At 33.3% G+C, this 17,994-nt stretch overlaps 2 protein-coding genes across 2 annotated transcripts; one reads left to right on the forward strand and one right to left on the reverse strand.

Moving 5' to 3' along the window:
- The first annotated feature begins 296 nt into the window (after positions 1-296).
- Ance (Angiotensin converting enzyme) lies at positions 297-17,718 on the forward strand. Its single transcript, XM_075293936.1, has 8 exons — positions 297-427; positions 13,659-13,715; positions 13,782-14,328; positions 14,394-14,757; positions 14,828-15,179; positions 15,250-15,605; positions 17,339-17,511; positions 17,590-17,718. The coding sequence occupies exons 2-8, from the start codon at positions 13,677-13,679 to the stop codon at positions 17,607-17,609; spliced, it is 1,851 nt and encodes a 616-aa protein (XP_075150051.1). The 5' UTR covers positions 297-427; positions 13,659-13,676; the 3' UTR covers positions 17,610-17,718.
- LOC142224549 (uncharacterized) lies at positions 7,877-11,829 on the reverse strand. The gene is made up of 4 exons (XM_075294332.1): positions 11,774-11,829; positions 8,309-8,920; positions 7,941-8,148; positions 7,877-7,882 (listed from the first exon to the last, which is right to left on the reverse strand). Exons 1-4 carry the CDS (start codon positions 11,827-11,829, stop codon positions 7,877-7,879), a joined length of 882 nt encoding a protein of 293 aa, XP_075150447.1.
- Positions 17,719-17,994: the final 276 nt, after the last annotated feature.

Here is a 17,994-nt window from a genome sequence, read left to right on the forward strand (position 1 = left end):
TATTTCTATCGAAAATTTTTTCAAAATTTTATTTCTATACAAAATTTTGTCAAAACGGTTTACCACATTCTGGTATGTTTTTTTCTAGCTAAACCATTATTTTGACCTTGAAAGGCTCTACTCAAAACAGGCCTCAAGAATTATTCCCCTGGAAATAACCGGCGTTTGTACAATGTAAGCAGAGCTCTAATCAATTATGATATGATGATAACGCTATGCTGATTTGAGAGAAATATAGCGAGAGTGGTTTTGATTACGCTCCCCATTGAGTAGACTTTGTAGGATCATATATAAGAGCTATACATTTGTTTTGAATTTCAGTTCATGTGTGCTGGCCGTTAGGTACACTTGTTTCGATCTGTGTTTCGTTTAATTTTTGGTTTGTTTTAATATTCCGTCCGTCCCATAAAAGCGAAGGCGGTCAAGCGTAAGTGTGATAATTGACAATAGAAAATTTAAACTTTTTTTGTATTGTGTGTGAATATTTTATAAGAGACAAATCTGAATAGAAAAGTGTTTTCAAATAAATTAAGATCAGACCGCAAACGAATTAAATTTCTGTGTCAAGTTTACAAAGATATGCAACTTCATTATACGAAAACAAAAATAATAATTTTGTTTGCTGAATATAAGGACAATTTCTATGCAACTTTATTTTTGGACTTTTTTGCATCTTTTTTTTTTTGGTATCAAATCCGCGTTCATGTTTGTCGGCATTTTCGAAGGCTTGTTGTTTATCATGTTATTAATTACAATTTGTTTTTGCAAAATTTATTTATTTTTAATTTGTTTACTTTGATTGCTTTTTTATATCTCGTGGGTAATTTTCTCAAAAGTGGTGGTTGTTGGTGATTTTGATTTTGAGTGAAAATAAAATGAGAGAGAAACAAAGACTTGAAATGAAAGTCAATGGCACGCATTTCGATTAGAAATTTGTGAATCCAATATTTTATACATGCATTTACTGTAGAATGAATTAAAAAGACTTAGAGTAGATAGATGGCATTGAATGCTGGGAGAAAAATTAACATTATAAATGTTTGTGAATATCTTTTCATGGAAAACAATTTCTTCACTCAAAAACCGCAATTTGCATAATTTTAAGGTAAATTTTCTTAAAAATAAAGAAATTTTAAATTAAATGAAAGTTTATAGTCTTCGCTTTAAAAAATTTTCTTCTTTAAATGTCAGAGACACGAATCTTTGAAATTCGCGTCTCTCTGTCAAAGTTACAAGTCTTTGAAGTAAGGTACATTTTCCTTAAAGTAAAGAAAAAACATTTTTGATTTAAAGAAATAATCTTTCAAATAACTCAGATATTGAATCTTCGGATTAAAGATACAAAAGCTTCAAATAGAGGCTAAGACTTATATTAAGGATTATGCACTTTTTTTTCACATTAAGAAAACATTTTTTACTTTGAAGTATTTGTTATAATTTAGATTTTTAAACTGAAATTTATTTGTCCATGATTAACTTTGTTAATATAACGCTCAAAAGAAAATGAAAATTCCATAAATAAGATATCTATCCTAATTTTAATTTTATTGATCCTAGATTTAAAGATAGATAATTCCCAAAAAACTGTCTTTATCTTCAAGAAACTACATCTTTGGCTCGCAAATATCAAAATCCTTAAGAGAAGGCCAAAATCTTTGGATTTAAATAAACTTTTTTTAAGTGAAGATTAATTTTCAAAAATGTTAACTAAAATGTATTTCAAAATCCAATGGCATAATAATACGTAAATATTTTTTGATAATCGTACGAAAATGTTAGTTTGCTTTAGCTTACATTAAACTTGATTGGACGTTTGAATTTTATATCCACAGTTAGTTTATAAATTTTTTGATTGAAAACAATTTGATTGAAAACAATTTCTTCACTGAAAACAATATGGACCTATTATTAGGTTTAAATTTTTTCCCAATTTAGTGTGGATGACAGTTTTTATTGCAACTTTCTGAATCCATGATGGAGGGTACTTAAAATTCGCCCTAGCCGAACTTGCGGTCATATTTTCTAGTTTCGTCCTTACCTTGTTCTTTTTCACATGGAACATGTAACATATATGTCGTGACCATGCTTTTTTCTCCGAAATAATTAATCTGATTTCGGCAAGCTACCCTGTGATATACGAATTGGTAGAATTCTTCCAAAACTGGTAGAATTTTTACTGATTGGTAGATTGGTAAAATTCTTGAAAAAATTCCTCACCACCTAAGAGGTACTTCACAAATTTTCTAAAAAAAAAAATAGGTATAAAATGTTGACAAAATTTTATCTAGGAATAAAATGTTGACAAAACTTTCTCTCAGAATAAAATTTTGACAAAATTTTCTGTCAGAATGAAATTTTGACAAAATGTTCTCTCTCAGAATAAAATTTTGACAAAATGTTCTCTCAGAATAAAATTTTGACAAAATTTTCTATAGAAATAAAATTTGGACAAAATTGGCTGTGGCAGTAACCTATTATAGGCCTCATTTGGCTTTTTGTATTGTCTTAATCTATATATGTAAAATTCAATTTATGTTTGTTTATTTGTTTGTTTGTTTGTTTGTATGTACCGAGTTGGCTCCGAAACGGCTGAACCGATTTACTTGAAACTTTCAGAGATCGTAGGGGGCGTTCATGTGGTGAAAATAGGGTACCTCATTTTTTGACACCTGGTCGCGGAGGAGGACCTCCCCTTTGTCGGACTTTTTGAAAATTGGACCAAAGTTGACCGATTTGGTTGAAATTTTCGTTCAAGATTGGGGATGTCATCTAGACAAAGATCCGCTACTTTTTATTTCGATATTTGGTGGCGGAGGGGGGCCCTCTCCTTTGTTCGACTTTTTTTTAAAGTACAGTGAAAAAACTAAAATTCTCTAAATTATCTGAGATTTACAGAGAACATGTGGTGAGGTTATGGAATTAATATGGGGTACCCGATGATTTCATATGTGGATGGGGAGGGGGACCTCCCCCTTGCCCTACTTTTTGAAACTTGGAACAAAATTATGCGATTTGCTTGAAATTTTCATTGAATGTTGGGGTTGGCATGTAGACAAATTCCGCTACATTATTTTTCGATATTTGGTCGGGGAGTGGGACCACCCCTTTGCCCAAATTTTTTGTTTTGTTTTTTTGAAAGTTCAAACAAAACTAAACTCCCCCGACTGAAATTTTACAGAAAAAATGGGTTAAGAAATTTATATCAGGTTCCTGATTTTTTAATAAAAATAAAAGGGCATAGGGAGACATCCGCTTCTCTTAAGTACATACAGAGAAACAATTAAACTTTACCGAGTTACTTGAAATTTACAGAGGACTGGGGAGAGATCGTAACCTCCGTCAACCGTAATAGTTGATACCTGATTTTGTGATATTTGGACGGAAGAGAGGCCGCCCCTTTAGGCTTATAATTTGCTTGACATTTTCTGCGACGTTTACAAAAGATTTACTTCGATAGAATTTATAGGGACCATTGAGTAGTTGCGAAATTAATATAGGGTACGTGATAGTCCGATATCCGATCTGAGTGGAGCGAAGGTGGGGAGAGGGTTCCGTTTTTTTTCTTTTTCTTAAATTGAAAGTAGAGGGTTGTCCGTAAATGGGAACTCGGTACATAATTTTATGATTTTTGTACAGGCCTCTGCCAGACTTCTTTTTAGTAAAGAACTTAAATTTAAAAGAAATTGGCAGCCAACGTAGAAGGTGCATCATTTTCCAACATTTTAGCAAATGTTAATGTGGTAAATTTTTTTATTACTTTTTCCGATTTATTGGATGGGAAACAGTAATTCTTTGTATGTTATTATAATACAGTGCTTAATTTTCAGATATGTTGAGGAGAAGGATACCTTTCATTGACAAACCCCACTTAAAATTCACAAGAAATATAGAAGATTGTCCAACTACTTGAATACAGAACATTATTAAAAAAATTTGGAGGAAAGGGTACAAATTTTTCGTTTATAGGGTATTTGTACCTATAAACGAAAAATCAAGTAGTCCGATTTGTTTAAAAGAATTGAAATCTTTTCGAATTTGTTTTCAGCACGAAGGATATAGTTGACTAAGTTAATGTAAAATGTTCCTCCAAATACGCTTCGGAAGGCGCAGCGAAGCGGGCCGGGTTACGCTAGTTTTCTATACAAAAAAATTTTTTTGACAAATTTTTCTATTCAAAAAAAATTTTGACAAAATTTTCCATAGGAATAAAATTTTGACAAAATTTTCAATAGGAATAAAATTTTGACAAAATTTTCTATGGGAATACAATTTTGAAAAATATTCTACAGGAATAAAATTTTGACAAAATGTTCCATATGAATAAATATTTTATCAAAAAATTTATTCCTATGGAATAAAGAAAAAACGAAAAGAAAATTCTATATAAAAATGAAATTTTGACAAATTTTTCAATAAAAATAAAATATTGACTAAATTTTTTAAAGGTCAATATTAAGTCAACATCTTTAAAAATTTGAATTATAGTTTAAGGTCATATTATCGCAGTCCATTTCGGGCAATTTCTTGGTAATAAATCAATTCTTTTTCATAAAACCACAAAAATTGTAGCAAAAACTGGAAAATTTTTATTTGTTAGTTTTTTGGTAACATTTTCTTTAAATTTTGGTAGATTATTTTTGGCTCGAGTGGCAACCGTGATTTCAATACTGAAATCTAACCAACATTATCGAAAGTTTTCACACCGTAAATTCTTCAGCAAGATTTCTTTGGGCATTTTTTGTTTTTGTTGTTCGTGAAAAACCCTTGTCACTATAAATTAATTTATTTATTATCGTTATCATGATAATTGGGTGCAATAAATTGCATTCAAAGCGACGTGGAATTAATTTAAAACTAAATATGACTTCCCCATTTTTTTTTACATCAAAGATAAAGTTCAACACACACCAATGAAACGAGTATTGAATCTTCACTTGGTTACGCTTCTATCCAGATAAGATAATCAAGTTCTATATAAATTGATTTTTATTTGTTGGAAATTTATAACTATCATTAGTATAGCAATATATCACTGAATTATCCCCTTTAATTCTATATATCTCAATCAGTGGCAAGTTCATATAGAAATCTTATCTTGAAAATGCGTATTTCCCATGTCATGTAATTTATGGAATTACTGTCACTTTTATTTTTGTAATTGTGTGAAGATTTGTATTTTATGAGAATTTATTTATAAATGCGGATATTATTGTGAATACCAAAGCAAATGTAATATGGAATATTGAAAAGTAAAATCATTACTTTCTTTTTATCATACGTGATGTGAAAGTATCTACCCACGAACACAAATTTAGCACAATCTTCTCATGTGATTTGAAGTAAACCATCGGTATGCTGAATGTCGTTCAAATGAGATTTTGACAACTGTTTAGATGAAATAATATTGATGGGGGAATATAGGATTAATGCATTGTTATATTGGGAGCAATACAATCAATACAATGTATAAGAGACGGCAATCAAAAGATATCAGATTTGGTGTAATTCAAATTTAATATGGTATCTCAAGGGACTTGGAAGCATGACTTCTTATTTTGACATTAATGTCTTGCAAATGGAAGCGCAATAATATGGTTGAGAGTATAACAATTTAATTTAACAATTCATCACCTATGTTCAGTGTTGCTAGAATTGGGGTATTTTTTCGTGGATCGAGACAAAATTCTGACTTGGGATCATAGGGATTTAGTGGGGAATTTCGTAAATTTGGAGACTTTTGTGGGGACTTTTTTTTAAATCGGTTCAGTATGGTTTGGTTAGGTTAGGTTAAAGTGGCAGCCCGATTAAATTTCAGACTCACTTAGACTATTCAGTCCATTGTGATACCACATTTAACTAAAAGTACCTATTACATATGGGCACTTATAGTCTTAACCACTGAACCTTCTCTATTATTCACTTTTGTGGAACCAACCAGATTGCTCCAAAAACATTAACAAACTGCTTAAGTTAACGTTTTCCAGGTCCGCCAGTAATCTAAAGCTATATGCTCATAAAATTCGCTTACGCCCTACTTAAAAAGCAGGACACTCACACCAGAGGTGTTTAATTGATTCCTTTTCCTCCACATCATGATAGCTTATACAATAGTCATTATACTTCGCACCTATAGTTTTTGCAAATTCGCCTATCAGGCAGCGACCCGTTAAAGCAGATATCAGGAGTGCTATCTGACGTTTTGAGAAAACTAGCATATCTAGTGTGCGGTTTAAGTTTTGCTTGGTGTCCTTACAACCCTTGCAATTCTCCCATCGAATATTGGCCATCATAACAGCCTTCTCACGCAGTAAGAGCTTGCAGGTGGCCAGAGGCATACCAACAGATTCTAGTTCCCCTAGAATATGTAAGGTAGTTCCTAGCCTTGATAACTCATCTGCTTCGCAGTTCCCCGGTATGTTCCTATGGCCAGGCACCCATATTAGGTGAATAATGTACTGCTCAGCCATCTCGTTGAGCGATTTGCGGTAGTCTATGGCCGTTTTCGAGTTAAGGAACACAGAGCCCAAGGATTTTATTGCAGGTTGACTGTCTGAGTATATATTAATGCCAATATTTGTTGGAACATTACTTCTCAGCCAACTCACCACCTCTCTTATTGCCAATATTTCAGCCTGAAAAACACTACAGTGATTAGGTAATCTTTTCGCTATTCGAATTTTCAGATCTTTAGAATATACTCCGAACCCCACTTGTCCATTAAATTTGGAACCATCAGTATAGAAATCTATATATCTTTAATTCCCCGGGGTCTGTGTACACCACGCCTCACAGTTGGGAATTAGAGTTTCAAACTTTTTGTCGAAAAGTGGTTTTACCAGGGTGTAATCCACTACGTTAGGTACATCTGGCATTACTTTGAGGACCGATAGCTCGGGCAACCGCACAGCCGTTGTTGCAGCTGACTGTTTGGCCAAAATGTCTAAAAGCATGGCATTAAGGGAGTCGGTTCAGTATAATAAATCAGGTTTAGGTTAAGTTAGGTTATGGAGGATGACACGAATCCGAACTAACGGATTTGTGTCCACTTAGACCATAGTTGATCCATTGCGGTTCCTCAAACTTCTTTCTATCTTCATCTTCGTGTCTGTTTCGCTCCGGCCGGAATGAATCCATTCTATGATAATGTGTCCTTCGGATGCTCCACCCCGATGCCTTGATGAAGGCGAGAATACTCCTCTGTCTGCATTCTCGCAAGTCGGTCATAGTCTGAAAGGAATAAGACCCCAGTATCTTGTTTCTTCTGAAAGATAGTGCTGGAGCCTCGGGTCCAGACACCACCTACACATATCATCATTCGCTAGACCGATCCTTACCATGTGTTTTCCCAGAGTGTTGTGTCCTGTTATGATGCCTGTTATCGACCTCACATCCTCTCTTTGCAATGACATCAGGATTTCAGAATTTGGGAGCCACCGTGGTGCAATGGTTAGTATGCCCGCCTTGCATACACAAGGTCGTGGGTTCGATTCCTGCTTCGACCGAACACCAAAAAGTTTTTCAGCGGTGAATTATCCCACCTCAGTAATGCTGGTGACATTTCTGAGGGTTTCAAAGCTCCTCTAAGTGGTTTCACTGCAATGTGGAACACCGTTCGGACTCGGCTATAAAAAGGAGGTCCCTTGTCATTGAGCTTAACATGGAATCGGGCAGCACTCAGTGATAAGAGAGAAGTTTCACCAATGTGGTATCACAATGCACTGAATAGTCTAAGTGAGCCTGAAACATTGGGCTGCCTCCTAACCTAACCACCAGGATTTCAGAGTTCCTAATATTATACTCGTCCCATATCAGTTTCGTTTGTTCACAGCCTATAGAAAAAGCCCATCGTCTCTTCCATAATTCTTCATATTTGCTATTAATCCTGTAAATAAACAAAGAAAGCGCAAGAAAAACGTGCGAAATGACATTATCCGTGCCACCTGTGCCTTCATTAGCCAGAATGTTACATCTGCCTCTTCATTCCCAGTTATGCCATAATGTCGAGGTACCCAGTACAGAGTTACATTACGCTGTTCTGTGAGAACCGTAAGCTCTCTACGACAGCGGCTGACTACCTTCAACCTTATGTCCTTATTGCCCAGGGCCTTTATAGCTGCATGACTATCGATGAAAATGCTGACATCGCATCTAAATAACGGCCTCATCGATAGAAGGGCCTTTTGTAGCTGTCTGACTATCGATGAAAATGCTGACATCGCATCTAAATAACGGCCTCATCAATAGAAGTTCCGCAGCTTTTGCAATAGTAAATATCTCAGTCTGAAAAATGCTGCATTTATCGTCCAACTTAAAGGACCCCTTAAGTTCCAACTCCTTGCAATAAATTCCGCTGCCTGTACCCTCTTTCAAATAAATTTTCGAGTAGTCCGTATAGATGTTGAGATTTACAAAGTGTATCCTATTTTCGTCCCAGTTCCCTATGCTTGGGATAATTGAATCCAGGTTATTCTCATACATATGCCGTGTCGCCATATAGTCAGTTCTCATATGTCGTCCGGCATAGACTATCAGTTCAGTGTGTCTGCAGCCCGTGCTCTCCAATGAGTCCAGGTCCCTCAGTCTAATCAGTATTACCTCCGCGGTCCTCCTAATATGCAGGTCCAGGGGACATATCCCCATCAATACCTCCAGTGCTGCGGTGGCCGTTGTCCTCATCGCCCCGGTCATGTAGATGAGGGCCGTTCTATTTATTCTGCCCAGTCTCAGTATATGATTGTGGTGGTTTGTGATGGGCCACCATACATGATATCCATACACAGCTACTGGCCTTATCACAGCTAGTTGAAAAGGGACGGTTTCATTCCCTACCGCTCCCCAACAAGCTTCTGACATGCGTATAAGGCCACATAGGTCTTCTTCATACGATCCGCTAAATTCTCGAGCTAATTCAGTTTGGAGTCTAGGACAATCCCCAGGTAACGTGCCGATTTCAGATTTACATGAAATTTTATTTATATATCCAAAAGAAACACGAATTGTTAAAACTGAAAGAGAAAACTTTGTTCTCTTTATTTCGCGGCATCCAAAAGGAGCAATTGGACTATAAACGGACACAGGACTTTATTTTGGGGACCCAAGGGCTATGTTATAATCTAACTCAGCTTGGCTGAAAAGTTTTTTGTGAAATCATTTCGTATGGACTCGGGCCTTTTTTATTGAAAATGAAAATTTTGTAACAAACGAATTTTTTTGGTGATGAAAGTTTAACATTTTCGAAGCAATTCAAAAAAAAAACTCTAACAAAAGAAAAACGTTTTCGGTACACGTTTTCCAAACGTTTTTTTTTTCTTTGCGTGTACCCACAATTTTGCACAATTCTGTGATATTTTCCCATATATTAGTCATGTCCAAAGATTTTGTCTTTACTTTAAAAATTTTGGTTTTGATTCCAAGCCAAAGAAGCGGAGAATACAAGTAAGGATATTTAAGACACAATTCTCTTTTAAATTTGGGTTTTGTGTACTTGCTTCTAGAAAGCACATTTAATTTTTTTTTTAATTTTTCTGAATTATTAAAGTCAAGTTGACCTTAGCCCAAACATTTCGTCTTTCATGTTATGATACCCATTTTTACTTGAAATCGCTTAATTATAAGGACAATACGACTTCATTGAAAAGTTTATCGATTTTTGGACAAGGAAAAAATCTTTATATTAGAGAAATGTGTCTTCTATGCTAAGCAAAATTTGCATTCGTATTTTAAAGACATGAAATCTTTGACCTCACGACAATAGCATTTTGTTTCGTCCCAGGACGTTAAACAAATTTAAATTATGTCTAGCGATTTTTAAATTTTCTTAAATGTTTGTACACCCTCAAAAAAAAAATCGCTTCTGTAACATATACCCCAAACACATTCTGCTTCAAGTATATATGTTTTAGGGATTGGTCCAAACAAAATATTGTTTGTATTGTTCAAACATATTATGTTTCACCTTAGGCATACACTGGCAGCATACTCTCTAGGTCTCTCTTTCTAAACACATATTATGTTTATAGGCTATTTCTAAATTAATATATGTTTGCATCCAAACATATTATATTTACAAAAATGTCAGGTCCCAAATATAATATGTTCAAACATATTAACATACATGTCCCAAACATGTTATATTAGTTTATGAACATTATATGCTTGCACTTATATAATTTTTACACCCAAACATATGAAAAACAGTATTTTTCGCCCGTGTATATCGGAATATAAATCTTTATATAGCTCCCGACAAATTTGAAGGATTTGAAAAATTTCTATCTATAAAGACTTTAGACTTGTTTTTTAAATAAAAACTTTTCAAAAATTTATTGGCGATTTTTTTTTTGGAGATGAAAGCGTCTTAATTTGGGGACAAGACCTAGAAAAATACTGGCAACACTGCCTATGTTGGTACTGAAAGTCCTCTTAGGAGTACACTGCTATTGTAAATTTGTTTGGTTATGGTCTCATCGCATTTTTGCCCAGTGTGCCCGTAGTCTCACTAATCATTCAAGCACTTCGTTTATTTTTTTAAGAATTCAAAGTGAGAATTTCAGTAGTATTGGAATGGATTCTTAGTAGCCATATTGTTTCGTGATTACAATATTTAATTAAGCTAAGTAATTCGAACACCTTGTTTTAGCCAGTTTCTAAAACGTAGTCAAAATAAAAAATCGTAAAAGAGCGTGCTTTTTATCCAAATGGCATTGACAGTCGCAAATAATTGTGGTCATAAATAATGGCTTCACAATGAGCTTTGGTTGTGGTCATTAAACTTAGGTGAGACATTAAAGTTGTTGATATTCTTCAAACAATGACATTGATGAATGGGACACATGGAGATGTCTCCTTATGTTCCATTCAATATCCTTTAATAAATATTGACTATGGTACACCGAAAAAAACAGTTTTCTTTTCTGTGGAACGAAATTTTAGACAAGGAAAGTTTTCTTTTGAGGCTAAAAAAATTTCTTTAAAAGCAAATAAAAAAGTTTAGTGACAATCGTTGTCTCGCTGTTTGATCTAAAAGAAAATACTTTATGAGAAAGGCGAATTTCGTTTGTCTAAAATATCGTTCCGGAGGAAAGTATTTTTTTTGGGTGTATGGTATACAGAAAAAAGAACTTTCTTTTTAGGAACGAAATTTTAGTAAAGCAAATAAACTTTTTAAAGGTAATCGTAAATTTCAGTTTATATACTTTATTCTAAAATAGATTTGTTTAATTTTTTGTAGGAAATCAGAGAATAAATTGAATAGTTATTTTTATCACTTGAAATATTTAATTAATTTAGCTGGTTATAGGCATCAGGCTATACGACAAAATAAAACAAGTATATACTGCCATAAGTTCGGTCAGGCCGAATCTTATGCACCCTCCACCATGGAATGCGTAATGTGTCGTTAAAAGTCAACCAATGAAAAAAATTCGTTAATACAACGAAATTTTTCGTTATTATAACGAATTTTCTGTTAATCGCACTATTAACGATTATTTTCACAGTATTAATGAAAATATTTCGTTATATCAATGAAAATTTCTCGTTGACTGGCTTTTAATGAAATTTTCATATAGAGGAAAAATAATTATGAACCGATATCAACCCATTCGCAAGGTAGATAGAGAGCAACATTTCAATGGGCTCGGATGTCATTTGTTCCTCAATAAGGCTACCGTGGTGCAATTTTTAGCATGCCCGCATTGCATACACAAGGACGTGGCTTCGATTCCTGCTTCGTCCGAACACCAAAAAGTTTTTCAGCGGTGGATTATCCCACCTCAGTAATGTTGGTGACATTCGCCGTTCGGATGTTGGTGACATTCGCCTTGTCATTGAGTTTAACATGGAATCGGGCAGCACTCAGTGATAAGAGAGAAGTTCACCACTGTGGTATCACAATGGACTGAATAGTCTAAGTGAGACTGATACATTGGGCTGCCACCTAACCTAACCTCGTCAATAAGGCTCCAGAAGTCAAATTTCGGGGTCGTTTAATATGGGGGCTACACTGAAAAAACTGTTTTTATAGGAAGAATGAACTAACTCGTGCGAAAAGTGAACTAAATTGTATTCCACATTTGTTAAAACCAGGAAAATTTAATGATCTCTTGTACTTTTAGCTGCAGTTCACCTATCCTCTCATAGAAGAAAAAATGAACTAAAAGTAAAGAAGAAAATCATTGGCCCCAAATCATGACCATTTTAAACACACAGTAGTTCATTCGTACCATTTTTGGGAGTTGTACGAAAAATTTCTTTTGCTTTAGTTCATAGTGAACTTATGTGTATGGTCATAGAACTTTATGCCCACGTTTAGTTCATAAAATGTTTGAGACATACTTAAAAACAGTAAGATTTTATTAGGCTGTTGGAAAAAATAATAAAATTTAACCACCAACAAATATTTTATTTTAATATTTTTTTGTTGCAATAAATATAAGTTCATTTTAGAGTTGGTTTAACTACGGAATTTTTCCTGTATATATGAACCGATATGAACCAATTTTTGCATGCTTAATAGAAGTTATATATTGATATCATGTACCATGAAATTTGCAGTTCCAGGAGGCTTAAGAACCCAGCAAAAATTTGAAAGTTCTTCCAAAGGCACAACTTTAAAAGCACTTTCAGAAGATGTAACATACTCCCAATGATGTTCTTTATTTTAACTACACAGGAAGTTCATTTTATTCAATTGTTTATAACATACTTTTTTATATTTTTAATGGGTAATTTTAACTTTTTTGTTTCAAATTGGTTAAAAACGGTTTAAGAAATCATAAAATGGTACAAATCATTAAAATTTTTTTGAAAAAAATGCTAAATCCAAGCTGAAAAAATTTTGAATTTTTGAAAATATTTGAAGTCAAACGTTTCAGACAAGCGTTAGAATCCAGTAAAAATTATAAAAATTATTTATTTGACAAAATATCACAAAATTTTTTAATTTACATCCAAAACATTGAATTCGGATCACATTTAAAGAAGTGATGCAAATTCAGTGCACCGGCTGTTGAAATGGAGGACTTCCTTCCTATGACAAGCCCATGTTAAATTCATCGCTTCTACGTCAATTTTGCACCACTTCCGGATCCAAAAAGAACAAAGTAATGAACTTTTTTGGCGACGCTTTATATGGGGGCTATTTATATATAATTATGAAGCGATATGGACCCATTTGTGCATGGTTATTACAGGACATAGACTAACACCACGTACCAAATTTCAACTGGATCGAATAAAATATGAACCTTCAGGATGCTCCGGAATTTAAACTTGGGAACTGGTTTATATGGGGGCTCTTGAAACATGTTTGAGGTGATCATATTCCTCCTCGGGGTGTAGATTCAAAGATAGCTCTCAAAAAAATTTCTTTATCTTTTTTTTTGCCTAGCAATCCATATCAAAATCCTTAAGGGAATGTTAACATATTTGAATCCATGTAATCTTTTTTTGATTGTACTATATTTTTAGTTTCTGTTGACAAAATTGATAGTTTCTTTGGGTTAGACTGAAGTCAAGAAGCTGTTATTACAACCTAACCAAAAACATAGGAAATCCGAAATCACTAATTTAAGCAAAAATATAAAATTTTAGTTTGTTTTTAAACTTCAACAAAAAATTCAGTTTTTCGTTATATTTTTTTTTATTTTTTTTTGTAGATTTATTGACATTTCACCATGAAATTATTGGTTGTAACAATTTTGGCCGGTTTGGCGGTAAGTTCTAACATCCATGCTTGTTAGATCGAAATAAAATAATGCCTCGCCTATTATTTTTCTTAGATCTGCCATGGCGCGACCAAAGAAGAAATTGTTGCCACAGAATATTTGCAAAATATCAATAAGGAATTAGCCAAGCATACCAATGTTGAAACTGAGGCCTCATGGGCTTATGCTTCCAATATCACCGATGAAAATGAACGTCTTCGCAATGAAATCTCCGCTGAGAATGCCAAATTCTTGAAAGAGGTTGCCAAGGATATTCAGAAATTCAATTGGCGTACTTATGGCTCTGCCGATGTTAGACGTCAATTCAAGAGTTTGTCCAAGACTGGTTACTCTGCCCTGCCTGCCGAAGATTATGCTGAACTTTTGGAAGTCTTATCCGCCATGGAATCGAATTTTGCCAAGGTCCGTGTTTGTGATTATAAAAATAGTGCCAAATGTGACTTGTCTTTGGATCCTGAAATCGAAGAGATTATTACCAAGAGTCGTGACCCTGAAGAGTTGAAATACTATTGGACTCAATTTTATGATAAGGCTGGTACACCTACGCGATCCAATTTCGAGAAATACGTGGAATTGAATACTAAATCAGCTAAATTGAATAGTAAGTGGTGTGGGAACATTGAAGGGAGGTTTTGTTTTCGTACTAACCTCTTTTGAAATTTCCAGACTTTACCGATGGTGCTGAAGTTTGGTTGGATGAATATGAGGATACCACCTTTGAGAATCAATTGGAAGCCATTTTCGAAGACATCAAACCTTTGTACGATCAAGTTCATGGTTATGTACGTTATCGTTTGAATAAATTCTATGGTGATGAAGTTGTATCCAAAACTGGTCCTTTGCCCATGCATTTGTTGGGTAACATGTGGGCCCAACAATGGTCCAGCATTGCCGATATTGTTTCTCCCTTCCCCGAAAAGCCTTTGGTCGATGTCAGCGATGAGATGGTTGCCCAAGGTTATACACCATTGAAAATGTTCCAAATGGGTGATGATTTCTTCCAGTCCATGGGTTTGAAGAAATTGCCTCAGTAAGTTCATGAAAATTCGAAAAATTTGGGTCGGCTACCCATTGACAATTTTTATTCGTTTATTCTTTAGAGAATTCTGGGATAAGAGTATTTTGGAGAAACCTGATGATGGTCGTGATTTGGTTTGCCATGCTTCCGCTTGGGATTTCTATTTGACCGATGATGTCCGTATTAAGCAGTGTACTCGTGTCACCCAAGATCAGTTCTTTACTGTTCACCATGAATTGGGTCACATTCAATATTTCTTGCAATACCAACATCAACCCTTTGTCTATCGTACTGGTGCTAATCCTGGTTTCCATGAGGCTGTTGGTGATGTTTTGTCTTTGTCCGTTTCCACACCCAAACATTTGGAACGTGTTGGTTTGTTGAAGAACTATGTTAGTGATAATGAGGCTCGCATCAATCAATTGTTCTTGACTGTGAGTATAGTTTTGATTTATCAGCTGGAAGATGCAAATGTTCGCCCCTAATGCTTTCTTTTCTTTCTAGGCCTTGGATAAAATTGTCTTCTTACCTTTTGCCTTTACCATGGATAAATATCGTTGGGCTTTGTTCCGTGGTCAAGTTGATAAGTCTGAATGGAATTGTGCTTTCTGGAAATTGCGTGAAGAATACTCTGGCATTGAACCACCAGTAGTCCGTACCGAAAAGGACTTCGATGCTCCTGCTAAATATCACGTTTCAGCTGATGTTGAATACTTGAGATATTTGGTATCTTTCATTATTCAATTCCAATTCTACAAATCCGCTTGTATTACCGCCGGCGAATATGTTCCCAATCAACCTGAATATCCTTTGGATAATTGTGATATTTATGGCAGCAAGGAAGCTGGCAAATTGTTCGAGTAAGTAGAACTACCTCTCTAGTGTTAAGAAATCCAGAATCTTTAGGGAGCTTGGAATGAGGAAACAAAAGAAGTTCAACACCGTGGTATCACAATGGACTGAATAGTCTAAGTGAGCCTCAAATATTCGGGTTGCCACCACACTTGCCATAGTAGAATTCTACCAAAAATGGTAAATTTTTTATTGTTTGGTAGATTGGTAGGATTCTTGATGTTTTGGTAGATTTTGCGAAACATTCTTCTCCGATTAAGAAGTACTTCTATTTGACAAAATTTGCTATAGAAATAAAATTTTGAAAAAAAAATTCGAAAGAAATAAATTTTTGACAAAATTTTCTATAGAAATGAAATTTTGACAAAATTTGCTATAGAAATAAAATTTTGACAAAATTTTCTTTAGAAATAAAATTTTTTCAAAATTTGCTATAGAAATAAAATTTTGACAAAATTTTCTATAGAAATAAAATTTTGACAAAATTTTCTATAGAAATAAAATTTTGAAAAAAAATCGAAAGAAATAAATTTTTTACAAAATTTTCTATAGAAATGAAATTTTGACAAAATTTGCTATAGAAATAAAATTTTGACAAAATTTTCTTTATAAACAAAATTTTGAAAAAAAAATTCGATAGAAACAAATTTTTGACAAAATTTTCTATAGAAATAAAATTTTGAAAAAAAAAATTTCGATAGAAATAAATTTTTGGCAAAATTTTCTATAGAAATGAAATTTTGACAAAAATTTCATTAGAAATAAAATTTTGATAAAATTTTCTATAGAAATAAAATTTTGATAAAATTTTCTATAGAAATAAAATTTTGACAAAATTTTCTATAGAAATAAAATTTTGACAAAATTTTCTACAGAAATAAAATTTTGACATACTTTTCTATAGAAATAAAATTTTGAAAAAAAATTCAAAAGAAATAAATTTTTGACAAAATTTTCTATAAAAATAAATTTTTGACAAAATTTTCTATAGAAATAAAATTTTGACAAAAATTTCGATAGAAATAAATTTTTGACAAAATTTTCTATAGAAATGAAATTTTTGACAAAATTTTCTATAGAAATGAAATTTTGACAAAATTTTCTATAGAAATAAAATTTTGACAAAATTTCCTATAGAAGTAAAATTTTGACCAAATTTTCTATAGAAATACAATTTTGACAAAATTTTCTTTAGAAATAAAATTTTGACAAAATTTTCTATAGAAATAAAATTTTGACAAAATTTTCTATAGAAATGAAATTTTGACAAAATTTTCTATAGAAGTGAAATTTTGACAAAATTTTCTTTAGAAATAAAATTTTGGCAAAATTTTCTATAGAAATGAAATTTTGACAAAGTTTTCTATAGAAATAAAAATTTGACAAAGTTTTCTATAGAAATAAAATTTTGACAAAATTTTGACAAAAATTTCGATAAAAATAATTTTTTGGCAATTTTTGGTCCTTGGTTTTCTTCCACTACTTGTCCATGGTTTTCTTCCACTACTTGTTGCCAAGTAGGTTGAGGTTCACAATTGTCTCCATTCTTCCAGTTGACGAGGTTCCAATAAAATACCAATATTGCCTTATGTGTAAGTCAGTTAACATGAATTAGGGGAACTTGAATCCGTTTTTCAAGCTAACCTAACTTTCGTATTAGACTTGTTATGTCCGGTAATAATATCTTCGCGGTCTACAGATCCAATATCAATTTTGTAATTCACTATTGTTTTAATTTTAGAAACATGTTGTCCTTGGGTGCCTCCAAACCCTGGCCCGATGCATTGGAAGCCTTCAATGGTGAACGTACTATGACTGGCAAGGCTATTGCTGAATATTTCGAACCCCTACGTGTCTGGTTGGAAGAAGAGAATAAGAAGAACAATGTTCACATTGGCTGGACTAAATCGGACAGTAAGTAGTGATTGATTTGTTTTATTTGCAGAATTTTAAATTAATTCCAATCTTCAATTTTGTTTGTTCTCTTTGCAGAATGTGTTTCATCAAACTAAGCCGTGTCACTTAATGTTTTGTTTTTAAGAAATTTTAAAACTCGTATTTGTTAAATAATTAAAAAAAGGATGACAGTATTAAAATAAAATTTTAAATGTGTGAAATAAATTGGAGTCATTTGTATATTTTTAGAATTCCACAGGTTATGTTGAAATTTATCCGATTTTTAGCGATTTTTGATTTCGTTAGGAATTTTAGTTTGGATTTTTTTTGCCCTAGAACAAATGGGTGAGAATTTATAGTATTTCAAACGTAACGGAAATGTTAGGGTAATGGAGCTATATGGAAACATTGATCGATGTTACCTATTTTGGATCTAAAATACGTCAAGATTTTAAGTTTCAAGCAAAACGGATGAAAATGTCGGCTTCCATGGCCTCCAGA

The sequence above is a fragment of the Haematobia irritans genome, chromosome 2, assembly GCF_050003625.1.
Source record: "Haematobia irritans isolate KBUSLIRL chromosome 2, ASM5000362v1, whole genome shotgun sequence".
NCBI lineage: Eukaryota > Metazoa > Arthropoda > Insecta > Diptera > Muscidae > Haematobia > Haematobia irritans.

Bases quoted from the DNA above. Each gene is read 5' to 3' on its own strand.
- LOC142224549 (XM_075294332.1), bottom strand. From the start codon at position 11,829: ATGACAAGGCGAATGTCACCAACATCCGAACGGCGAATGTCACCAACA. The intron at 8,921-11,773 runs GTGGGATAATCC...GGATTGTCCTAG, and splicing joins ATGTCACCAACATTACTGAG to ACTCCAAACTGAATTAGCTC. The intron at 8,149-8,308 runs GTTGGACGATAA...GCCGTTATTTAG, and splicing joins GAACTTAAGGGGTCCTTTAA to ATGCGATGTCAGCATTTTCA.
- Ance (XM_075293936.1), top strand. From the start codon at position 13,677: ATGAAATTATTGGTTGTAACAATTTTGGCCGGTTTGGCG. The intron at 13,716-13,781 runs GTAAGTTCTAAC...TATTTTTCTTAG, and splicing joins CAATTTTGGCCGGTTTGGCG to ATCTGCCATGGCGCGACCAA. The intron at 17,512-17,589 runs GTAAGTAGTGAT...TTCTCTTTGCAG, and splicing joins TGGCTGGACTAAATCGGACA to AATGTGTTTCATCAAACTAA.